Source organism: Danio rerio, chromosome 14 (genome assembly GCF_052040795.2).
Source record: "Danio rerio strain M-AB ecotype USA chromosome 14, GRCz13ab, whole genome shotgun sequence".
NCBI lineage: Eukaryota > Metazoa > Chordata > Actinopteri > Cypriniformes > Danionidae > Danio > Danio rerio.
The window spans coordinates 37,718,548-37,746,018 of record NC_141034.1 but is presented as its reverse complement, the minus strand read 5'-3'; the positions used below and the strand labels follow the sequence as shown (position 1 = coordinate 37,746,018).

Genomic DNA, 27,471 nt, shown 5'->3' with positions numbered 1-27,471 from the left:
ACTAACATTTTTTTCCTGTTTTTATTTGATTACTTGAAAAAAAAATCATTGCCCAACTAATCACAAATCAGCATATTAGATTGATTTGTTAAGGATCATGCAACACTGAAGACTACAGTAATCATGCTGACAATTCTGTATTTACATAAATAACATTCTAAAATATACTGTTAATAAAGAAAACAGCTATTTTAAATGAAAAACCCGTACAATCTAGCTCAAGTGTTAAAATATGCTACCATTAAGCAAGACTACAGTATCATTCCTACCTGGGGTAAGTCGGGCCACACAGAACCTCACAGCAGTTCTTAATGATGTTCTTGTGACTGTATGGGTTCTGCACGCGGTTCTTCCCTGACCATGAGCCTTTGATCTGTGAATAAGAAATGAAGTACTTAAAGCACTGAAAATAAAACAGCACAAAGTCAGAACTGCCACTCACGGTCACCAGATAACAATGTAAAAATCTGTGCAAAAGGGAGCTTGCTAAAAAAAGAATGTTTTATTTGTTATGGTTTATTTAAAAATGTGTCATTTCAGCTCTAGACATTCCTTCCCTATGGATCATGAATTTGATCCAGTCAAGAACTTCAAGGATCTTCATCTTAAAAAGACATGTTACTGTTACATCTGCTCCTTGATGGAAATATATGAATTTATCACAGGAAACCCTGATTTAAAAAAAAGACAACTCAAGTTTCATGTGTCGTATTTCTCACAAAAAGACCAGTTTTAGATTTCAGTAAGAAGTTTAGCTGGATCTGGTTTCAACCGTGTCTGCAGGTATTGATCAATTTATTATAAGCTAAAGCTCCAATTTATACTAAATCAAAGGTGAACAGACATCATTACTTGCAGCAAGTGCATTCCTTCTATCACAGCTTCTCACTATATTTCTCTCCTCATTAACAGGAAAAGAAGAGCCAGAGGGCAAACGTGGCGAGAAAACATTTTAAACTAATCATTAGGGCTAAGTGTGAAAGTGCCACAGAAGTACAGATTCTGCATTCAAACTGCTGCAATGAAAACCACTAGACATGCCATTTATATGAGTTTTTACATTAAATATACACACATTAGAAACTTCTTTACATCCATATGATTGGTTTTGACTATATGGGTCGCTCAAGGAAAGTGTATAATGTGTTTAAAATGTTAAGAGTCAAATTTTTTTTCCAGTTTTATGTACTTTTATGTGCCATGGGGTTTAACATTTGGGCAAATCAGTTACAAAATCAGTGGCTGATTTGTGACTTTAAATATTTAAGGTGCTTTCACACTTGGTTCAATTGCCCGGACAGAACCAAAGTTCTATTGTCCTAACTTGCCACCTTCTCAGAAGGTTTGTCTTCACACAGTCTTTTTTCCTTCTGAACCCAGGTACGTTTGCGTCATCGAGCTGCTGTAGTGTGTACAGCTGTTGCTAGATGACGACCACAAAAGCAAAGCACCAAAATGAAAAGACGTACGCACATCGCAGTCGATCTGCTTTTACTGGATGTTTTGGTTTTGGACATACAAAAAGCGATAATGGAATGTGTCCATCTGCCCCAAAAATATTATAAATGTTCAGAACATAACACCATGTCCACAGCTGTTTTTGAAGAAGACAAGCAGACAATATCGCTGTGTTTGCCTTGGCTCAGTCTCGTTTGTCACCAAGGTACAGTGCATGATGCGCACACGCACACACACACGCACACACACACACACACGCACACGCACACACACACACACACACACACACACACACACACACACACACACACACACACACACACACACACACACACACACACACACAAACACGTTATGAAAACGACAGTTTGTTGTACAGTTGGTGGTTCACTTCCGTTATTTGGTACAATTGCATTCAAACCAGAAGTGAACCGTACCAGAGTTTGTGCAAACCGTACCCCAGACCACCTCTTTCTGGCGACTCAAGTACCATTCACGGGTGCGCACCAGAGTTCAGAAGACATCGTTCACACTAGCTAAATGTACAATATCTGACTTCAAACGAACCCGGGTATGGACCAAAAGTGCTAGTGTGATAGCACCCTCAATATATTTAATAAACCAAATATTTTTGAACACATGAATTAAATTCAATAAAATTTCTACATAATTAAATACCATGTAAACTAATCCGATGTAACCAGTGTTTAAGTTTTATAATTAGACTAAATTATTAATATTTTAATTTTAAGTATGAATATGTCTTCCGTAACATGGAGCTTGACTAATTAAAATGAAATTAGCAAAATTACCAAGAATTGCCACTCAATTGTCATGTTTTACATCACACATAGTTTGACATGGTCATGGTGCTGTTTTTGTTGGTTTAAAACAGTGGTTCTCAAACTTTGGTACGTGGTACACAGGCTTTCTTCTAGTGGTACGCGGATGAATCAAATATGTCATATGTACATGCTACATATATTGAAATAAATTATCAAAAATGATTTGTGTACGAATTTGACATAAAGCCCATATTTATGAGGTCCAGGCAACATTTCCAGGTGCTAATAAACCTGGAGTCATTTCTTTTTTTACTTTAAGAACAGTAACCTTCCATTTTTGCTTTTAAAAGCACATGTTAATTTAAATGTTCTTAATAATAGGAACTAATATGCCTCGTTTTTGAACTGTACTGAACTTTAGCTGCTTTACTAGACCTAATACGCTACTGTATTTCAATACTGCTCATTATGGTGGTACTTGCAAAGATAACTTTTTTCTGAGGTGGTACTTGATGAAAAACGTTTAAGAACCACTGGTTTAAAACATTTAGAAAAAACATTTAAAACCTCACATCTAATGCATTTAAAGCTGCTTTTTGTGCAAGGTTAATCCTATATTACATAAGATCTCATCTAACATGGCAAACATTTACTATAAAACATCCATGAGTCACTTTCCATGAGTACATAACAGGATATGAATAGTTTTTCCCCACTTCAGGTTTATAATTTGTAGTGTAATTGATAAATTTGTAATAAACTTAGTACATAAACTAAAAATGTTTTTAAAATGAACTAAATTAAAATAAAATAAAAAACCTCAGTATGCAATTGGATGATATGCTTTTAAATGGGAGACATTTAAAGCTGCTTTTCATGCAAGGTTAATCTTGCGTTATGTAAGATCTTATCTAACATAGCTAACATTTACTATAAAAACAAGGGATTTGTGCTCATCTTAAAATCCCTTAAAATGCAATGTGACAGCAGTGTGTCCCTTGTTCGTCAACAAAGCCATAACCACTGTATGTACTGTGGATACAGGATACATAAAACTCATGTTGAGATGTTCTCTGTGCTTGCTTTATCGCAGAGACGGCACGGTTGCCAAGGTGACTGCTGGATCTTGTGTGTGCTGCAACACTCGAGGGCATGTGTTTATCTCTCCAGCCATGTGAAAACAGCAAACTGTAAAAATGACAGGTAAAAAACACACTTACGTCCTCATTGGTGGTCTGATTGAGGGAGATCAAATAAGTGTGAAAGCCAGTCAATCCCACCACAGACCAGAGGGTGAAGAAGCAAACCAAAACCTCCAACACAGTGCAAAGACGGGTCAAGGAAACAACATGCTCATATCTACAATATGACTGAACTTTAATATTTCACTGTTCAGCTACACAGATTATATGTGGTGAGTGCGTGTTTAAATGTCATCCAACTAGCACAAAAACACTGTGTTTTCTAGATAGTTCATTCACAGCATGACAGGTTTATGAGGAGCTCATATTATTTTGCAGATCTTCAGCGAGTGGCTCTGAAGCTCATATGAAAGGATATGTTCCTGGAGTTTCTTTAAGGGTATTCACAAATCCCGAGTCCACAGAACCTATAAAACAAACAAGATTGTTTTTATTTACATCATTTATGCATGCATGCTACCATCAGATGTCCAAGTTTCTCACTTTCTCCCTGCCATCATCACATGTTCAGAAGACTTTCACACCTCCACCTACACTCTGCCAGTGCTGAGAAGTTTGTGTTGTTCCTTTACATGCACCTTTTCATCCACAGTAGCTACATTTGCATTCAGCCTAGTTATCTGCTGAAGGAATAGCTCACCCAGAACTTGTCATTATTTTTTAGTGTGTTATCCATATGCTGCTACACTCAAATAAGGACATAACAAACACTAGTCTAAAGCATTATAAGCAATGCGTTCATCCAAACTTAAAATAGCGAAACGCAATACATAATGCTTTTATTTATTGGCTAATGGAGTATTTGCATAGCTAGTGTTTTTCAGCCAAATTTTTAATAGCTTGACAGTTCACCAGAAATGTTTGGGATGGCTGACTTGTTGCATTCGCAGGTGAGTGTGTGTGTCTCTCTCTCTCTCTTTCTCTCTCTTTAATTATGTAGATGACGTGCCCTGGGATTGGCTGGAGTGACCAGGACATCTTTTAAAAAAAGTGAATGGGGGTGGAGTGAGAGAGCGAGTTGGTTGTCACGTTGTTTGGCGTGTAGAAAAAAATATAGTGTTATTTTTGATTGTGTATTCCCGTTTTGGTGTGCGTGTAAATTTTGACTTTTTTTGTTGTTTAGCCTACCCCCAGTGATCCAATCAGTTCAGTTATTAAATCACGTCATCTGTTAAGGTGAAAATAAAATGATTGAATTTGTGAAATTATCTCAGAGTGCAGAAGTACACTCACTGGCCACTTTATTAGGTACACCTTACTAGTACTGGGTTGGACCCTCTTTAGCCTCCAGAACTGCCTCAATCCTTTGTGGCATAGATTCAACAAGATAATGGAAATATTGGTCCATATTGACATGACAGGATCATGCAGTTGCTGCAGATTTGTCTGCTGCACATCCATGATGTGAATCTCCCGTTCCACCATATCCCAAAAGTGCTCTATTGGATTGAGATCTGGTGACTGTGGAGGCCATTTGAATACAGTGAACTCATTGTCTTGCTCAAAAAAACTAGTCTGAGATTATTCGGGCCTTATGACATGGTGCGTTACCCTGCTAGAAGAAGCCATGAGAAGATGGGTGCATGGTGGTCATAAAGGGATGGACATGATCAGCAATAATACTCAGGTAGGCTGTGGCATTGACACGATGCTCAATTGGTACTATTGGGTCTAAAGTGTGGCAAGAAAATATTCCCCACACCATTACACCAACACCAGCCTGAACCTTTAATACAAGGCAGGATGGATCTATGCTTTTATGTTGTTGATGCCAAATTCTGACCCGACCGACCAAATGTTGCAGCAGAAATCAAGACTTATCAGACCAGGCAGTGTTTTTTCCAGTCTTCTATTGTCCAATTTTGGTGAGTCTGTGCAAATTGTAGCCTAAGTTTCCTGTTCTTAGCAGACAGGATCACACTGGATGTTTTCTCTTTTTTTAGACTAGACAATTCTTTGTAAATGCTAGAGATGGTTGTGCATGAAAATCCCAGTAGATTTGCAGTTTCTGAAATAGTCAGACCAGCCCATCTGGCACCAACAACCATGCTACATTAAAGGGTCTCTTAAATCACCTTTCTTTCCCATTTTAATGCTTAGTTTGAACTGCAGCAGATCGTCTTGACCATGTCTACATGCCTAAGTGCATTAAGTTGCTGCCATGTGATTGGCTGAGTAGAAATTTGCACTAACGTGCAGTTGGACAGGTGTACCTAATAAAGTGGCCGTTGAGTTTGTGTTTTTATGCACACTTAAGTTTTAGTTTTTAAAGTGATATCCTAAAATGTGTAAACATTCTGTTTGCATGAAGACATAAGTAGTGTTACTTGTACGCTATAATACTTTTTTTTCATTCTGACTGTGTACAATCTGTGCTTGTAAACAGATAAATCCTCAAAATGAATGTCAGAATGTTTCGTGCTTCGTCCTAAGATCACAGCAAATCGTCTAGGCATTTACTTCTCTCTTGTCCTTGCCATCTATAGTGCACTTTTAGAAGAGGAAGATCAAAGTAAGAAAAAATAGCAGACATCAACAAGAGCCGATATCCTGAACACTCCCAGACCGAACCACGCCTGAGAGAAAAGCATTCGCATACATATTGAGTGTCGCTTAAAAGAGATTGTTTTCCCAGAAAGCCCAGTCATTATACCGGTGGACCTTCTGTGCATGTTAAATGGCTATTGATAACATGAAAACCTAAAGTGCTCTATCAAACAATCTGACTTTGCATGTCAACAGCATAGATACAGATGCACACACATGTATTCTTGTTAAAAATACTCACGTAAAACCACATGGACAATGTCGAAGGCGAAGATGTAGATGGTGAGTAGAGACAGCGAGAGTGTAAACAAGTAGAAATATCGGTAATTCCTCTTTCCTACGCAGTTTCCAACCCAGGGGCAATGATGGTCAAACCGGTCTAAAGGAAAGACAAAGTATAGAGACTTATTAATTATTATTATTAATAGTAGTAGTAGGAGGATTAGACTCTACTACAGGGTTTTTTCTACTACTTTATTTTTTTCACTTTCAAAAATTAGTGCAAGATTAATGGAGTTATTGGCTGCCAAAAGAAAGAATATATTCTGAAAACAAGTCTGAAACAATTTGTCAGTCTTTCAGTCTTGCTTCTGGCTTAACCTCAATCAGATTTATAACAAGTCTGCATAATGGCACTTTATGTTTTGTTCATTTGTTGCCTATCAATAACAACTACTTCGCCCCTCAAACACTGTAGCTGTGGCTGAGGACTTAAAGAGTTTGGTTTGTATAGCTAACACGTCAAGACATCTTTGCATGCATCTGATGGACAACTGATCCACTCCATGTGCATTTCCAAAACATGAGGACTTGAATGTACATGATAAAAAAAAAACAATGCATTATCAACGTTTGTATCAGTTCTCGAAGTAGCATGCATAACTGAAATTCAGATTATGGTAATGAGCATTTGGTTTCCAATGTGAAATGAAAGCAGTTGACCAATCACAACATATTAGACCAATTAAGAGTACAGCAGGCTCTCAAAAAGGAGGGGTTTAATTTCACATGATAGAGGGAAATAAACCATTTCAGACATTGTGAATTGGAAACCTACAAAACAAAATCAGAATCTTTAAAATAGCATAAGGCACTTTGAACTAAGAAGAAGATGGTACCCAAAGCAGATATTTTCTGTGTGTGTGTGTGTGTGTGTGTGTGTGTGTGTGTGTGTGTGTGTGTGTGTGTGTGTGTGTGTGTGTGTGTGTGTGTGTGTGTGTGTGGCAGGTGCACGATGCCCAAACAAATGGCCCTGTGTTAACGATGACTGTGCAAAGAGGGCAAAACTGAGCCCTCAGTGAACTCTCTAATATCAGCATATGCATCTCACTAACCTTGCAATATGTGTGAGCAAGTGTGTGTGTGTGTGTGTGTGTGTGTGTGTGCGTGTGTGTGTGTGTCCTATCTGACTCATCTCTCAACAATTCACTATTATACTGAAGCATGAAATGGCATGTATGTGTGCAGATATTTCAAAGACATTAATTTGACAAAAACAATAATAAAATGTAAAAAAAATTCCAAACAACCCCAGCTCAGACAGTAGCCGACTGCGGACTAATATGACGATCGCGTCAGCCCCAACATCAGACACGCCCTCGGTCAAGCGCTGAAGCCCCATGTGAATCGGCCGTAAATCATATGGCGTAAAAGCATGAAGGGCATGTCCGAATCTACTTTTGCTATTTTAAGGACAGAAAAAAAATATATACGCTCTGCACCAAGCGCATGGTCTAACAGGGTTGTGCTTATTCTCTTCATGAGTTATGGGTGTGTTTTGAGCATAGCGTGCATTAAACCAATCAGAGTCTCATCTCCCATTCCCTTTATGAGTCGGTTGCGTCGCACAACTCTGTGCATTTGTGATTTACATAGCTGAAAAGCTTCTGAAAGCTTCACTAGCAAACAAAGTTAAACAGATCATCCGCTGCGCAAGGATAAAGAGCGAGCCTCCTCCATTTGGCCTCTTTACTTTCTCTTTACTTTACTCCTTTACTCTTGTGGATAAAGAAATGGTGGAAACGCAGTCCACTGAAGACAACCATTAGCCTACATATTTAATTTATATTGTTAGGCTCAAATTTGTTAAAAAACTTTTCTTAATTCAGTTCTAATTTCCAGCAAACGAATAATTAAACAATAATAACGAAATGTAGTCATGTTACATCTAAACACATGCCCTATGGCCCATATGGTCCAAAACCAGACAGATGGACAAATCTAAACTTTTTTTTATTAAAACAAATATAAATATGCATATAATAAAAAATACTGCTAATAATAGTAACAACATCATTATTATGCAAATTGTCATGAATAAACTGAAAAAAGCCCCCTGACAGGAAGGAGGCATGGAGGTAATGTTTTTTTATATTTAAGTAGAGATTAAAATTTTTATTAATATTAATGTAATATTTTAATTTCTTATTTTTTTCATATGTAAAGATATTTGTGTATCGCTGTACATCCTATGTGTCTTAAACAATGTGTAAGCATTTGGTTGATTGCATTATATTTTAGTTTCTCAAAATAGTACATGCCAACATTGCGCCTCAACACACCTCCTTTTTATACCAGAACACCCATAAGTGCACAAAGTCGTGCTAATGGATTTGCTATTTAATAACCGTGGGCAAAACATGAATATTAGGATTATGCTAGTCTGAAAATAGCAACAAATCACGCTGTACACGTCTTGCTTCTTATTGTGCTGGGTGTATAATAGGACCCATCGTCCTAATGATTGAAAATCTCTTTTATTTTGAACCCATATATAGCAGTCGAAATTCCAATTTAAAACTGCATTTCTATTTTAATATAGTAACAATAATAATAACAGTAATAATATTTCAAAATCTCATTTATTCCTGTGATTGATAACCTGATTTTACAGCAGCTATTGCACTAGTAATCAGTGCCACATGATCCTTTAGAAAGCATTCTAATATGCCAACAATAAGAAAAAACATCTCTTATTATCAAAAGGTGAAAAAACTTACACAGAATATTTTAAATAAAAACATCTCATGATCCTTTAAACAGCATTACCCATATCTAAAAATATCCCGTTTTACTTTTAATGTCACCTTTGATTCATTTAATGCATCCTTCTTAAAAAAAAAAAAGTTCCAGCACAAATCTCTTCAGAGAAATCACACAATTTGAAATGTCATTCATAATACAAGTTATTTTAGACACGTTTCAATCACTCACCCACGCAGTTGTCACAGATGCTGCAGTGTGAAGCACGAGGGGGTCTGAAGATCTTGCAGGTGTAGCAGTACTTCAGCTTGACGATCTGATTGTTAATTTGCACATTCTTAATGCGGGGGGGAGGCCGCTGTCCAGCCAAGACATTCCCATTGGCCGCTTCTGCAACAGGCAGGTAAAAACAGTCAACAATCCATATGCACGACACATAAAACATCTCACTCAAGATCACATGACTCAATGACACAAGGAGCAGAAAAAAAACACCTCTAAATCAGTGACATGAACTTTGAGCTATGCATGGCTCTTTAAGCGGTCACACTCTCAAGCACAGTATAGTTATTTATGTTATTTAGCGTAATGAGTTTTATAGTATAGTCAAAGACGGAGATTAAGGGATCTTCGCGTCAAGTCTTCAAGTCTAAGAATGGTTCATTTTTGTGATATGGTTAGGAAAAAAATTACTTAGTCCTGATTGGCTAGAATTCACATGATCGTTTTTAAGGTCAAACCTAAAGATACAAAACAAAACAAAAGTGGGCTTATACATATACAGTTACGTGAAAAAAATAAGCCCTTAATTAAAATCCAGTTCACATTAAATTCGTATTTTTCATATCAGGATATGAATATTATCTGATCTGTAGCAAGTTCTAAATTTTGGGAAATAAAACAATAACATATAGCGCTAGCTAAATAATTCAGGCACTCCTAATCAAATGATCATCATCGTTTTACCAGTCTGTTGGTTGTGAGCTTCAGGTGTGTGTTAAACCAATGCCCATCCCATAGCTAAAGTTTAGCCAAAATTGGATCATGCAACAAGACACTGATACCGAGCACACCAGCAAATTTACAACAAAAAAATTGTTGCAATAGTCAAGTCCAGAGCTCATCCTGACTAAAATCTTGTGGTCAGAGCTCTGCAACAAAAAAATAAATAAAACTCCAAAACTTCTCCAGAATGATCAGAGAGACTGAAAAGGTCATTCAGAAAATAATTTCTTTTAAGTAATTACTGCTAAAAGTAGATCTACAAGCATCCAAATCATAGGGTGCCCTAGGTTCGTCACGCGTGGCTTTATATCTTGGCTTTATTTTTGTTAGAAAATATATATGCTAATGACAAGATGTGGTGTCACGGTGGCACAGTGGGTAGCCCGATTGCCTTACAGAAAGAAGGTTGTTGCTTGTTGATTTCTGTGTGGAGTTTGCATGTTCTGTCTGTGTTCCCTTGGGTTTCCTCCAAGCGCTCCAGTTTCCCCCCAGTCCAAGACATGCGGTATAACTGAAATGAATAAGCTGAATTTGCCATAGTGTGTGTTATTGAGTGTGTGTACGGATGTTTCCCAGTGTTGGGTTGTAGCTGGAAGGGCATCCGCAGCATAAAACATTTGCTGGATTAGTTGGCGGTTTGTTCTGCTGTGGCGACTACTGATTAATAAAAGGGACTAAGCCAAAAAAAAAAACGAATAAACGGATGACAAGGTGTGATATTATACATCTAACATTGGTAATCTGAGGTTTATCTTCTGAATTTTAAGAATAGCTAAGGACTATTTGGACTGTTTTATTATGTACTGTCTGGAAAACTGAAATCCAATATGGTGTCCTAAATTTTTCACATGACTGTAAATGCTACAGTATTTCCAAAACATCCAAAACTATAATTTGCTGAATGTGTTCAATGTATATTTGTATATATTACTATTTTTATCGATTGAGAACATGTTGACACAGTAAATGAGTCAAAACACCTCTAGAAATAAAAGAGATTATCACAGCTATGAAGAGAAAACACATATGCTTGAGTGCTGTCTTTTGTTATGGTCACATCTTGTCCTGTTTTTGGTTGATATAGTCTTTGGTCTGTGTCGGGTTCATATTTCAATCAAACTACAAACAGTTTGCTTGTGAATGGACAAAACCCCTTTTTTGCAGCTTGTTTGATGAGCACCAAGCTTTGGATGGCAGCTTTCATGTTTATTCAAATGAACTGGATGAACAAAGCAAGCAATCACACCAGAGATCATTTTAATCAAAACAATTCTGGCTAATGTGAACAAACTAAGAAAGAATAAAAAACATTTCAAAGGAAATTTTTAGAAAATATGAAAAAGAAAGCCAGTCATTGTCACCGAATAAACCCTGACAGGCTAATTATGATCAAAACATGAAACATAAGCCTCTTGTCTCCAATCCAAACCATTTATTTTGATAAAACAACAGTCTCACTGCATGTGATGCCACTAAACTAACCAGTAAATTGTCAACAAATAATGCTAATTTACAATATTGTAGGTTGATTTTATGAGGAGATGAAACCAGGACAATTGAGTTCATTTATTGCTTTAGTTATAATTATATTATAACTAGTGTTTCATTACAGAATGACAGAATTGAAATTGCTCGATTTCATGAATTTGTCTCCATCCAGACCAAGAAATAAGCATTTTTTTTCTTTTCCTTGGTCTCATGTAATCATAATGACTCACTTTCTTTTCTTTTGAAAATAATGAAGTAAAAATACTTTGTTTAAAAGACCAGGGTTAAATGTCATTGCACAGTGTAAAAAAAGGGTGATATTTGTCTCTGCTGTGTTATTATGCTCTGGTGAAATGACTGCATTATCATGTACTCAGAACTCAGAATGCAGAAATACACAGCTGCCTGTTAATCCACATGCCTGGGTTGGCACAAAATGGCACTTTAGTACGTGTATCTGATCCAGAATCAGCCACTTTTAATCAGCCACAGAGACATTCATCTAAAAATAGCATATTAAAGCTGGGATGTTGAAACGGCAGAGGAAATTTGTTGAAATCAATCTTTGCCCTGCCCCACTACAGTTCACAAACAAAACGGTCCTATTTTAAGCTGCTACATTCAAATCAATACCAAATATTTTGGTTTGGGTGCCATCCGCTTGTTAAGTCGTGACAAATGGAATACTGTTACATCAATGCATTGTGCTTGTTTTTTTAAGAACGTGTCTGGTGCAAATGTGCAAAACTTGTGCAAGTGTCAGTTAGTGTCAGAGATGAAAGTGTGTGCTTTCTACAGGTGGTTTGTCAAACCCACTAACCTGTGCGAGGCACACTCAGAATTAATAATGTTTCGGGGTTGTCGTGTGGTGAGTTTGTAAATGATGATATGATTTTATTCATTCATTTTCCTTCGGCTTAGTCCTTTTATTTATCAGGGGTCGCCACAGCGGAATAAACTGCCAAGTCATCCAGCATATGTTTTAAGCAGTGGATGCCCTTCCAGCTGCAACCCAGCACTGCGAAACACCAATACACTCTCACATTTACCCACATTCACTAAGAGTAATTTAGTTTATTCAATTCACCTATAGCCCATGTCTTTGGACAGTGGGGGAAACCAGAGCACCTGGAGGAAACCCATGCCAACAGGGGGAGAACATGCAAACTCCACAGAGAAACGCCAACTGGCCCAGCCAGGACTCAAACCAGCGACCTTCTTGTTGTGAGGTGACAATGCTAACCAGAGCCACCGCGCCACCCCATAAATTGGTTTATTAAGGGAAAATTTTCAACAAATGTGCCTGACCTAATGTGAAAAAGTAATGGCCAATTTAATTGCACTTTTAAGCGTGACAAATATGCAATAAAACAATCAGCAAAGGTGTGTGTGTGTGGGATTTATCTAATCTTTTAAACTACAAACAAATCACTGGCTATTCAAATTAAGGTTGGGACAGTTTGGCTTAAAAAATAAAATAAAATAATATTAATATAACAATAATTTTAGTTGCCGAAAGTTGCAATATAATGTTATAGAATTTCTTAGTCAAGTTTACCAGCATACTACTTCACAGAGAGAACAATTCTAGTTGTGAATATGCTCCACAAAACCATTGAAAATAAGCTAGTAGAAATTAGACATCAGAGTATGCAGTGGTTCATCAGGGGAATTGCCACAGGAAGTGATGTCCTGGTTTAGTGAACATCAGTAATAACAAATGCTGCAAGGCCCCAAAGGCACATCTGAGTGTCAGCGGCGGTGCTGATGTAGAACAACAGAGCTCTCGTTTTAGAAAACACAGAGAAACCAGCAAGGGAAGAAGAGATGATGCAGGAGGAACAGAGAGAAGGGAGTGAACAGAGATGAGTTCATCTTTAGTGTAGCCCAGATCTCAGAAGGGAACAGTGACAGGCTGGTGACTGAACTACAGAAAGCAATATTCCCAAAGAGCCTCAACCATACGAATGAATCACCAGAAGCGAAATTAGCATGACGAGAGCAGCAAGTTAATCTAAGCTAATTGCATTTAATTAGTTTAATATGCTGATGTTAACCTTTGTGACATTCAAAGTAGGACAAGCTTGCAAAAACTACTAATCAGCCTATTTTAAGGTTTTTCTTTTATATTTTCAAAAAGGAATATATAAAAGTCTATTTTTCTGTAGATGTAAGGAGATTTTTTGCAAGCCAAACAGTAGGCCATTTCAGTTTACTGTGGATGAGGATAGATCAAGTCTAATGCAATCTACCAAAGCAGTGAATTCTCAAGCACATCAAAAAATAAATAAAACACAAATGTCTCTAGTGAGCCCTAAAAAAAATTATATGAAACCGTTTCTGCCAAACACTCCTGCAAAATGTATGACTTTCAGTCAGAACAGTCAGAACACTGGTTTCTGTTCAAGGCAGTTGAGTTTGTGTGGGTGTGCAGCAGCAAGTCATGTGAAGAATTCTTATTTTACTTTTCGTGCCTCTAAAGGATTGTAAAGTGAAGAAAAATAGTGGGAAAAAGGAAAGTATGGGATTGAAAAATTGCACGGATCAGACGCAACCCTGAACTCTCCTGGAGCAGTTCATGTCTGAAATCTTACTTGTGAATATTCAAAGCAGATGTGGGATAACTGCTAAGGGTAGGCATGAGACGATAACCAGTTTCAAGGTTTACTGTGGTTTGGGAAAGTCAAGGCTTTAAAACAGCCAAAGTTTTATTGTTTTTTCATTTCTAAGATATATACAAGTATTTTATTTAGTTTTTTTTTAGGAAATTCTACATCAAAAGTTACTGGTCCAAATTATTTCAAATTTCCTAAAAATTAAATATATTCTGTTTAATGGGGTGGAAAGTTTTATTTTTTACCCAGACATTTAAAAAGCATATTTTACAGCAGTCATCACAATACCGTGACACCTAGACATTTTTATCCAAGGTTATCATACCGCCAGAATCTTATACAAGCCCATGCCTGGCTGAGGGACTAGTGAAAATGAATCACTGCAAAACTGGAGTCTTGCAAATTGATGTGAACACTGTACATACAATTTGCTTTATAAAGTTTTAGGTATATTGGTTTGTCCTCTACTAAAAACTCCTATATCTTAAACCAAAGCAAAAATTTTTTTTAAAATAAATATTATATGAATATAATATTTTTTGTATTCATACTACAAAAAAGGTAACTGACTTTCAGTTTAGATTTTTCCCCGCACAATTTAGATGGGAAAAGTCTGAATTAGCTTTTTTTTAAGTCATAATTTTACAGTTTTCTTTTTTTCTTTTTTGCAGAACTGCAAATCAAATATATTGCAATTGCAACTTAGGTTGAAATCAAGCGGCAACATCCCACTCTCCCTTGAAAGCCAATACGAAAGTTACTGAAACTGCAATTCATTGAAATTCCGCTAGGCCTGGCTCCATAATAGAGCACATTTCTATTGGCCCCAATGTTAAAATGGTCAACTTTACAACAGAAATGGTGTTTAAAGCCTGGTACAAAAATAATTTTGGTGCATAATGCTAATGTTACACTAAATGAAAACTGTAAAGACTGTGATTTTTTTCAATCAACTCATCCGTTTCATTTATATTAAGTTATATTAAGTCAGCATATTTAAGGGCGTGGCCACATGAGTGACAGCTAGGTCTCGCTGGTCACCGTTACGCCACCTCAGCTAATTCCGCCTGATTAGCTGCTGAGCTCAGCATATACATCATATTTTTGTTTTGTTTTTATATGGCTTTATACTGTCAGTTGCCTTTTGGAATTATTTCCTACAATTATCAGATGATATGGCATGCTGTGTGCACTTAATTGTGCTCACAAAGCATTTGCCAGGTGAGTGAAATTATATATTTATCTACCATATCTATAAATGTATGTTTTTTACTTAAGATCATTTATATTTTACTTTAGAACTTGAATGCATTCCAGAATCTGACAGCTGTAGCTGGTCCATGAGATGATGCATGAACAAAATGCAAACAGTTGGCCACGCTTACTTGTAGCTTAATTTATGCTCTTCAGAAGGCTATGGGTGACGTCACGAATATTACGTCCATATCCGTTACAGTCTATGAACAAAAAAATGCACTCCTTTTAGAATAGACTTTGTGCTTTGTATCTTTGTACATCTGTTTATTTCACACAGAAGTCGAAAGTGCAAAAAGAAAAATATGACGGCTTTAAATCCATTTCCACAAAAACAAATGTCACTTAAGAAAATAAACCTCCAAGTTCCCAAATTACTATTTATATATTGTTAATCATATTTCTATATTGTTTAGAATTACAAATGACTATTTATAGTAAATATATAAATATTTACTAATAAGCCTTATTATTTACTTACAGTTAAGTGGTTCTACATTTTTATGCATTTAAGAAAATATGTTCTGAAGAACAAAGAATGAAGCAGCTACTGACTTATAGTAATAGCTGCTGCTTTCCATCATTTTTCAAAACATCTTTTCAGTTTAACAGAAAAAAAGAAAAGAAACTGTTTTAAGAGTTAATTATAACCTAGTTTTAATAATTGGGCAAATCATCCCTTAAATATCGAAAACCATAACTAGATAACAATTAAACACAGCCGCATTATCATGAAGTCTAAAAGTACACAATGTTTCCCAGCTGACCTCAGAATTCACGGTCCAAAACACTCAACCTTTTTAAAATTCGCAAAACAAAACAATAAATTAATCAGCAGGTCTGAGCAAACACCGTCCCACTTCCTCCACATGCCTGATACAGTATTCATGGCCTTCCCTGTACTGGGTCCAAACACCCGCAGGTGGCACTGATGGTACAAACTATGGCATTGAACCTGAAATCCCCTTGGCTGAACTCCATGACACTCACCGATCTCCATCTCAATAAAGTTGGCCTCCTCGGGCAGGGCTCGCGGCAGCACCCCTGGGTCACTGAAGCTGGTTCTGAGTAGCATGGCCATCACGAAGACGAACAGCAACACTGCAAACACAGGGATGGCAGGAGACAGGTGGACTGCCAGATACGGACACCTGTGCAGGACCAGAGAACAAGAATGATCACAAGAAATAATGAGGAAGACATGAAATTCACTGCATTAAGGATACAGGACAGGAATAAATCCTTCTGTGCTATAAATGGAACAAAACTAATTAAGAAATTGATTCAGCAACACAATAATAAAAAACACTTTTGAAAGAGGTAAATATATATATATATATATATATATATATATATATATATATATATATATATATATATATATATATATATATATATATGTGCTTACAGATCTAAAGACCAGTGTTGGGGTAATGCATTACACCATAAGCCCCATTACTTTTCTAAGTAACTTGTAAAGTAACAAAATACTAAAAAAAATTTAATAATATTATACTTTTCTAAATATTTAACTAAATTTACTTTTAAAAAGTAACCAAGTTATGTCTGCGCAATAGCCTAGGGGTTTGTGCGTCGACATATGGTGCTGTAGCGCTTCAGGGAGTCCCGAGTTCGAATCCCGGCTCGAGGACATTTCCCGTCCCTAACCCCTCTCTCTCCCACTTCGCTTCCTGTCTGAAATACTGTCCTATCCACTTAATAAAAGGCAAAAAGGCAAAAAAAAATCAAAAAAAAAAAAAAAAAAAAAAGTAACCAAGTTACACAAATAGTTACTTTTTTGGAGAGTAACTAAATATTGTAATGCATTACTTTCAAAAGTAACTTTCCCCAACACCATTTGAGACCGAGGAGTTTTCCTAAGGTATACCAAAAGCAACAAAAAACAGACATTTAAATTGGGTCAGTTCCACATAGTTTTCCTAAATTCAACGTAAAAACATTTTGGTTGTCTTTCTAATGAAGTAATAGTAAGCTGTTCCTCCTAAATCAACAAAAATCATTAATGAAGATGATTTATAATACCATGTACCCAATTTAGCTATCCGCTCTTCTCTAAAGTCTTTTCAGAGCTGACAATGAAGCAGTCAGGACGGATGTTTACTAAGACCGACTGAGCTTTCTCCGCTCCTCCAGGCAGACAGCCACACAGTGATGAATTTGGTAGCTCCCATAAATTGCAAAAAATCTCAGGCCCTGTAAAAGTGCCTCCCTCCGCTCACCCTGCAGCAGATTGGTCGACTCCACAGGCCACTGCATTGAGCTATTAATAGGGTCACCCTGGCTCTCCTCCACCACTCTCTCCTGCTATGTAGACCGGCTATACCGACATAATGTATGGCTAATACATCACTGTAATGGTGCACAGTACATTTACTCTCAGGGGGAAAATTGCAACACTTTGCATTCTGCATGTAAAAAGGACATCACATACATTGAAAGAAAGAAGATATGAGTGCTCCTGACAACACAATGCAAAGAACTAGATTTTAAAGTCCCTCTGCAGTCACCAATTGTATCCATTAAAACTTAACTTTGATTATCAAAACTATGTATATTTCCTAGTGTCTTACAATAGCTTGTATGATACTCTACACTACTAATTTCTGAATATCCCAGCCTGATCCCACAATGAAACATAACTATTTTAATTAGTTTACTAAACTGTAGGATTTTACCAAGGAGACATGACACCCAACCCTGCCCAAAATCCCAATCGTCAATGGGGGATAAGCAGATCATACTAAATTGTACAGATGTGATCATAGGAATTAAGACACTAAATTAAAATGTTACGAACTGCATGGTATTGTGTGGAATATGCATATACATGAATATCCTAAATAGTTCCTGTCTCCACTCAATTGCATCAACAGTCAATAGACGTTTATTTCTGTGGCTAATGGTAGACACGTGGCAATTAGTCACCGTTATTCACAGACACAATTTTCAGTAATTTTTTTTTTAATTGTGAATTTGTTTAGTTCAGAATGTGCAAATAGTGCACCCCCTCATAATCACTGAAAGGTGGTCACACACATAGTGCATTGCTATGTCAAAGAGCTCTCTACAATGAATCTTATATAAGTCATGTCTACACTTCCTTTGTTATATTGAGAGGATTCACAATTTAGCAGAACTGCAGTGAACAAATACTCTGATGAAAGGATTATTTAAATTAAACAACTCTTCAGAAAGTCAACAGAAATATCTGCAATTGGAAACATTACTCAGCATAGCAAAAACACACTATAATAGGGACAAGAAACTACTGGTACCAAACAATTTGTCAAGTCGAACGTTTAAGTAACAATTGAATTAAAACATATTCTTCGCAAACTTTTTAATATAAACAGGTTGTAAAGATTTTTTTAAATCCTAATACATCAAAACCTTTATTTATGTAGCTTTTCCTGCACTTCAGGAAACTCCATCCCTTTACAGAGTTAGAGAGTGCAGTTATTCTATAAACTCTACACTTTATCATCATAAAATCATTTAAGCTCAACTGTAATTTTGCTTAACTTTGAGACTAATAATATAACACTTATAACACTTAAAATCAAATAGAGGTAAATGCAGTGAAGAATGCTTTTCAATGTCATGAAGATGCTTGAGATTTGGTGTGTATTTTATGCTTGTGAAAAGACTGTCAGATTAGTTATCGTGAAATGAAAGACACTGAATAAAAGTGAATATGGCAGAAACTGAACCATTGTTTTTTTTTTGTGGTTCAATATGCACAGACACTAATACATTAAATCATTTGATTATGCATAGCATAGAGCACTACTATGCATTTAGTTAATATAAATGGATGTCCTAATTCTATTTTTCACACAAATAACAAATAAAAAGTAAATAAATGTACAAGTACTCAGAAACACTAAGTGTTTATTTCTTGAAAGTTACTCATCTCATTAGCATAACTTGCTTTCATATTTTGTTCTAAAACTGCACATCCTGCATCATTTCACTTTCACTTTCAATGCTTTGGGGTAGATACACTTCACAAAAAACACTTGAAATACAATATGGATATAAAGTTATATACAAGTTAACGTGTCAAACTAATCCTCCTACAATGCAAACTAGAACACCAGTTTAACCGGTCCACACTAGCCTTGTGGGTTTTCCCTTATAACATGTACTAATAATCTGCACACAACAGCACAATGAAGCTGTAAACGATATTAGCATCAGAAAGACAATTTTCCAGTCAGACTAGTACATGGTGAACGTTTAGCTGCGTCACACGCCTGTGTGTCACATACCAACCACAGCCATACATACACTGGAATTCTACCTGTGGGACGAGTCAGATTAGTTTGATCTGTTTAAAATGCGAGACCAGAAAACATAAAGAGGAGCGAAAAAGCAGAGCAGAGCCATACGATAAAACTTTCCACTGCCTAGATACGGTCCAGAATGCTGCAGGGAAATACATTTATTATTGTGAAAGCTGTGTCGGAGTAGAGCAAAACTGAGAAGTGTGTGTGTGTGTGTGTGTGTGTGTGTGTGTGTGTGTGTGTGTGGATGACTTGAAGCATCCAGGACCTACTCCATCATCAGTTCCTATCACATCCTTGTGATTCCCGGATATTACCCATGATGCAGTGCTGAATGTGACCTCTCTCTCTTTCTCTCCTCATAATCAATACCAGAGATAAGCAGCTGCCCTATTAGTGCAGATTCTGTTTTCATCACTGAAGATGCACAAGGCTATTTAACCACCATAATTACCAGCTTCGTTCATAAAAAAGCTAAATACACAGTACTGTGCCTAGGCGTACATAATCAACTCTTTATTGTTAAAAATCAAGACAAAGTCCTATTTGCGAAGCTTCTGACTTCCGCAATGTGACAGTTTTAGAACAGGATTTTCAAGTGCCAAAAAATGCAGAGTGGGAAGCAGTTGGATCACTGTAAAAGGAGCACTATGTACAAAAACTGAAAAAGATGGAGCGAGAGTACGGTTAAACTATTATAAAGAGCAAATTGTTTAATGTCAAAATCAGTACCGATATCAGTGTTGGTAGTTAAATGGTTTACAAAATTCATGCTTTTGATCAAATTGTGGCTTGTGAATCATGGATATGAGTGTTTTCTGGATCAGCCAAAAATTAAGAGGGGATGAGACTAATATAATTTGTTTTCATAGGCTATATTCACGCTGCAGGCAAATGTGGCCCGAATCAGCTTTTTTTGCACACATTTGACTCTGTTTTTGTCATGACAGTGTAAACAGCCCAAACCGCATGACATCTGATCTTTTCAATTCTGATTTGTGCCACTTGGTCTTAAATGCGATACAGATCTGACATTGTATGAACAGTCATGTATTAATATGTGTATTAATATGAGTTTTGCAAACTTTTTTTCCATTATTCTGTACTGGTTCGTTCTGCAAACATCCTCTACTCCTCAGTGGCATAGCAGAAAAACACACAAGGCAAATACTTTACCCCAAAAATCTATCTTTAAAATTTTCTGAATGACAACTGGCACTTGTCAACCAAACATTAACCATTAGCCTGTAACCAAAAAAAAGGTTACCACCATAATAAAATTGTATTTGAAAAATAAAATGCATAGGCCTACATGAAAGTTATATTTCACTTAATTAATACATTAGCAAAACCAAATGTAAGAGGTTAATGCTCTTTTTAATTTCTTTTTTGTTGTTGTTAAGGACAAAATCGAAAACATTTCAGTTTCACTTTGATGAGTTTTGACTGGAGCCTACGTTGTTTATAAGAAATTAAAATGAATTAACAGTAGGTTAGGTTATCAGACTCTGCAAACAATGTTTTAGGTTTCAAACACTGATATGCGCATTAGTACTAGCAAAACAACAATTTACAGTTCGTTAAAAACAGAACAGTTGTCTTTGAAAAAGTCAATAATCATATTAAATATAATCTGCCAACTGCTTCATTCCCTTCGTGTACATTAAGTCCATAATTATATTTATATAATTTTTAAATTTAGATATTTTGTGTCGTGCGTAGTTGTACTTTTACTCATGCGGGTCAGTTTAGGACCATAATCTGTTCACACTGTAAATCTGACATTGGCCACATTTATAACAACAATGTGAACAGCTATCTGAGAAAAAAAAAAATCAGATTTGAGCACTAGCCTCGCAGTGTGAATGTAGCCATAGTCTAATAGATTCAACCAAACTTTTGCTTGGATTTTTTTTTCCAATTGGCATGTAACAGGCCAAATATTTTTACTATTAATGTTGTTTTGATAAACCATAGTTGCTTTATGAAAGTTGGTTTATCATAAAAGTTTTTAATTATTTTACTCAGAAAAAAAAATGTTACCAGACATCATTTAATTCGGTCTGAAATATTAGCCCTTTTCATGCTATAACCAATATTACAACGCTTTTCAACTGACCAAAAACCTATCCAAAATACTGGTGGCCAACAGTCTAAATCATAATTCACACAAAATATAATCTACCTCATAATTAAACATTAAACAAGTTTCTTTCTTCTGTTGAACACAAAATAAGATATTTTGAAGAATATTTCCATAGTTGAAAAAATTACAGTTGAAGTCACTGGAGCACAGCAAGCAACAATTTTTAAAATATCTACTGGTGTTGATCAGAAGAAAGAAACTCAAAAAACAATGACAGATTTTTAGGGTAAACAATCTCTTTAAAAGATAAGGGATCAGAAGAAAATCATCAATTATATCATTCTGATTTAAGAATAAAAAGAAATATCACACCAAATGAGTCATTCAAAACACCATCAAAAACACTCATTAATGAACCAAACACTGTCTGTTCCCCAAATACAAATAGGGTTTATTAGTAGTGTTAGTAAGGGTTTTACAAAGTCATTTTTCTTGTTTTATAAACCGAGATATTAAAACAATCACACCCTTTGGAGTTCAAAGGCACTCCTGTCTCTGTGTTACAGCATCTCCGCCCCTCTGTTTGCCTTCACAGCCTGTCCTTAGTGTATTCTCTACACGCTGCTCCACAGAGAACAAGGTGAAAAGAGGTGTTTTCCACAGTTAAGGCAACATGGAGCACGACTGCAGTGTTTATGGCTGGCTATGAAAAGGCTTTAGCTGTGTGTTGTTAAATCGATAGAGCTGCTTCATTGGTCTGGCTGGTCTCTAGGTGGAGATCGGTGGGGGCAGGGAGGCCTGACAATTACCATTACTGATACTGCTCAGCACAAACATCCGCTACGCCACCGGAAAGCATAATGAGGGGAGAAAAAAAAGACAAATGATGTCTAAAAACAAAACGCAGATAAATTGCGTCAATTTGGTTTAGTCACAAACAAAAGTGAAGACAAATTTATATTGTACATACAATTGAAGTCAGAAATATTTGCCCACCTTTAATTTTTTTTCTTTTTTAAATATTTCACCAGATGATGTTTAACAGAGCATGGAAATTTTCACAGTATGTCTAATTTTTTCTTCTGGAGATAATATTTTTTGTTTTTCTATTCTTATACGTTTTAATTGTTTTAGTTTTTTATTTTTTAAAACCCATTTTAAGGTCAAAATTATTATCCCCTTTAAGCTACGTTTTTTTCGATAGTCAATAGAACAAACCATCGTCATACAATAACTTGCCTAATTACCATAACCTTCCAAATTAACCTAATTAACCTAGTTAAGCATTTAAATGTCACTTTAAGCTGTATAAAAGTGTCTTGAAAAATATCTAGTAAAATATTATTTACCGTCATTATGGTAGAGATAAAAAAAAATCAGTTATTAAAAGTGAGTTATTAAAACTATTATGTTTAGAAATGCGTTGAAAATAAATCTTTCTGTTAAACGGAAATTGGGGGAAAAGTAAACAGGGGGGCTAATAATTCTGACATCAACTGTATTCAAAAATTCTAAATAGCCACAGATGCATAGTATTATTGTGCAATGAGCTCCAATATTCTTCTAAGGTCCTAAAATCCACACCTGAACCGAATTAACTCGAATCACTACTGACCCAACCAAATGTGCATAAATGTTTTTAATTTATTTATTTAAACCCGACCTGAAACAGACAGGATGAACCGAGAGTCTGACCCAACCTGACTGCATTTCTTTTTACATATAGTGGTTATCTCTGGGATCTTCTTTCAATAGATATCAGAGTTGTTGAAATGCAAACCTGATAGTTTGACAACAATTTTATCGATTTAAATGTTGTTTAATTCATCTCTGGTGAAAATAATCTGTGCACACAAAGAAAGAAAAGCCTTTTAGTGCATAAACATGCATCATAATGAAGTGAGTGGATATCATATTTCTATAAGATGGATTTCTGTGTGTGATTTTATTAAATATATTTATATTTTTTTCTATGTGCACTTAACACCATGATGTAGAATTTTTTTAAATGTCTATCCCTTATCATTTAGCAGAAACTCTGTATAAAGGGCCTGATTCATTAAATTTCTATCATTCAATTTTAATAACCTAAACACTTAATAGTGCTGGCAATTAATACCAAACCCAACCATCATTAACCCATCAAAACATTTAAAGTAGAGTGCAGCATTAAAAGCTCCACTCAAAAACTCAAAATGACCAGATGTCATGTTTGAGCTCAGGGGTTATTAAATGATTGTATGTTCCTTTGTTGAACCCATTGGTTGCATTCATATTAACTTGAATTAACTATTCATATCCAATGTGAAAAACAACATTATTCATGATGCTGTATAGAATATTTCACCCATCAGTGAGTTGCAGAACAAAAGATCCAGAGGAACTTTAGCCCAATCCAATGCAAATCACTTTAGAAAAAAAAATCTGCCATATCCTGTCTATGTATCCATATAATTAGCTCCAACCTTAGACACACCTGCCTGTGGCTTTCTAGTGATCTTAAAGACATTTATTAGCTTATTCAGATATGTTTGATTAGGGTTGGAGCAAAACAGAACAATGGCCTTCTAGAAACTCAGTTGCCCATCCCTATGCAAAGTAAAAATATGATAATACAAACCTTACTATAACCATAATAGTGACCTTCATGGCACACAATGCAACACTGATTCTTATTTTAAACATTCTCGCACTGTAACATAATTTATTTTGACTGCTATATTGCCTTTTTAAATCAACTTTCCATTCCCAGACAGATGACACCAAAAATTAAGAAATGTTTTACTTTTTGTTTGGGTTTTTACCAAGGAAAGTCTGTGTTTTAATTTGAGCAAACTTTCAGGGTCAAGCTGCTGTGTTGGATTTTGTCAACAAAACTAAACTGGACCAATCAGCTGTGGGAAGTGTCAGCAGGGGCATATATTATGCAATAAAGCCACTTCTAGTTTCTGTGCGTCTTTTTTGCTTCAAAATAAATTCTTTTTAACTTTTAAAACGACTGATTTTTGAGCTGTCTGTGAATCTACATTATTAAATTAGTTTACTGATTTGCACTGATATAATAATATGGACTTTTGCTACATTAGCAGTGTTTATTTCTGTCATGTGAATGCATTGCATTTAATTATATTTTTGATAATGATATCTCCTAATCTTCAACAGAGAAGTGAATTGCTCAATCACTTGCAAGAAATGAATCAAACTGACACTCTTGAGTGACTTGTGTGATTGGTTGTTTGCTGCATTACTTTCAGGTGCATGCAATCCAGAGTTCATCACGAGTAAAGCTGCGGTCACACTGGGCTTTTCCTTCCATAGACTTCCATTCATACGCACGCGAATGTCAGACCGGAAACGCAGGGTCATGCGTTAAGTTTCGCAGGTCGCTGCGGTGCAAAGTTCAAGCTTGGTGAACTGCCGCAAGATAGAATATCGCATGCTCAAACTCTAGTGTGACCGCAGCTACAACAGAGAAAAGCTGCTATCACACTAGAGTTTGAGCATGCGAAAAGGGGCGGAATTAAACAAGATGATTAGACATTTTAAAAAGCTAGTGATTGCTTCATGTTTTAAATTTCTGTCCAGAGAGGTCATGTTTTGACCCTCGATTGGTCTCACGCAGTCAAGTGATGCGATTTCACAGGTCAGACTTCACCGAGCTTGAACTTTGCACCGCAGCAACCAGCGATACTTGACACATGACCCCGCGTTTCCAGTCTGATGCATTTGCGCGTGTATGAATGAATGAAAGTCTATGGGGAGAAAAGAAAAGTCAAGTGTGACCGCAGCTAAAGTCTCGATCAAGCATTGTGAAATCACTTAACCAGGTTGAATTTGTTTGGTTTTGTCAACCCAAAAACTTCCTCTGCAACCCTGTTCAAATTGTTTAGTGCAACAGGCCTTTAAAAAAAGCATTCAAAACATGCAAACGATCACGTCATCCATTTGAGTTTTGCTTTGCAAAATGTGATGATAGCACAGTAACAAACTGGGTAATGGTTTGCAAGACATTGGTGGCTAATCACTGTGTTAAGGCATGGCAGGAAAGCTTAGAGTACAAAACAAGTGTATAAAGTACAAAAGGACAATTCAGTTGCGCTGCACAGGTATAAAACTGCTGCAGTGTGTTGTGAATTTCATGCACAGCCTCTTAATTTGTCATAAAGTGTTTGCCAATTTGAAAGCAAGTGATTCACAAACTAAATGAAAAATACATTACTGCCAAAAAAAGAAGTATCCTAATCCCTCATGGAGACATATTTGCCAAAGAGCCAGTTTTGCACTGATATAAAAAAGGAACAGAAAAATCCAAAAGGACAAACAGGCTTCTCTGCTTAATCACGACACACACAAACAGTAAAAATGACCACAAGCATTATCATATACTTGATGACGTGAGTAACTATCCACCATTCTTTGATAAACCCAAAATGTATAGACATTTAACTGCTGAGCAACAAAGCAAACATACAAGACAAAGGCAAAGTGAAACTTGAATTATGTACATCTAATGTGAAACAATGAGTGGGTGAACACAATTAACAGAATCTGATTACAAGACCAAGAGCTATTATGTAACGGTAACAACTTCACTGGTATAGAAGCATTTTAGTGAGAAGGGTTTAGGATAAAGTTTGCATGTAAGTTTTATTACCCAAAAGACCTGCAAAAAAGGATTGTGTTTAGATGCATTTATTTTTAGATTTATATTTAACCCAATAATTTCTAACAATGCATGCGGTCCAGCATAGGTGTTAAATATCTTCCTTTATCTGTGCAAGCTTATAAATTGCTAAGGCACAAACCAACCTAATTTTTGCTTAGACAACAACTTCATTTATTAAGCTGATTTTATTATACTCTGTTGTCAGTAAAACTGTTGTAAATGTGAACATGCTTAATAGAGTGGAGGAACTAAGATGTCAATTTGTATGCAAAAACCCGGAAGCGAAATAGCATTTTAGTAGTTCCGGTTCCCTCGTTCCAAAGTGAATGGGGTTTCTTGAATGGGATTTCAGTAAAATCCCTTAAATAAGGTTTGTGGCAAACACAAACTCAAGATACTTTCACGTTTTGTTCTATGACATAAAACACATCAGTTACAGCACACTCTTGAATTTTTAAATCGGTTTTACTTCGTTAAAAAGACGGTTGCTATCAAGTTGCTGAATGGGACTACAGGCGGTGTCAGGGACATTATACATCATCAAGCTGATCTGGTCTGGAGCGCGGCTCGCTTGTGTTGGGCATTTGTATTTGTCTGTTATTTAGGTATTTTCATGAATAGTATTTTATAGTTTGTAGTATTATTCTAATTGGAATTCAGATTCAGATTTACTTGTAAAGGCTGTTGAGACATTCATTTGTTGATCATTTATTTTAATAAACAATATTATAAAGATACTACTCACCAGTGCAGCCTGTCTCTTTCCTGCTCTCAGTAATGCAAACGTGTGAATAAATGTGTAAAAATACATTCATGTTAACTGTCATTTTAACGTGATCAAGTGATTTTTCGTCTTTTTTTCTTCATCTGAACACATTTAACTCTGTCATAACTGCAACATTTACACTCCTCCATAAAATGTATAGCAGAAGTGACTGTGTGGTAGTTGTGGTTAATTAAAATAAAACTGAAATAAAAATATAAAATTTTATATCTAACTCATATCAGATCAAATAAAAAAAATAAACCAAAAACAGTGATTCTTTTCTTCGGTCAATAGTGGATCGACTAACTTC

General features: G+C 36.0%; 1 protein-coding gene across 2 annotated transcripts in view; it reads right to left on the bottom strand.

Annotated features, from left to right (window-relative positions):
* Positions 1 to 27,471, bottom strand: part of zdhhc9 (zDHHC palmitoyltransferase 9) — a 40,310-nt gene that overhangs the window by 6,255 nt on the left and 6,584 nt on the right. For both annotated transcript variants that reach the window (XR_015506830.1, NM_001110026.1), the window contains 6 exon segments: positions 16,327 to 16,487; positions 9,206 to 9,364; positions 6,234 to 6,371; positions 3,804 to 3,852; positions 3,464 to 3,566; positions 270 to 373 (listed from right to left, as the gene is read on the bottom strand). Coding sequence is in view for 1 of the 2 variants with exons in the window: in NM_001110026.1 (NP_001103496.1) it covers positions 270 to 373; positions 3,464 to 3,566; positions 3,804 to 3,852; positions 6,234 to 6,371; positions 9,206 to 9,364; positions 16,327 to 16,487 (714 nt within the window). In the remaining variant the exon portion in view is untranslated.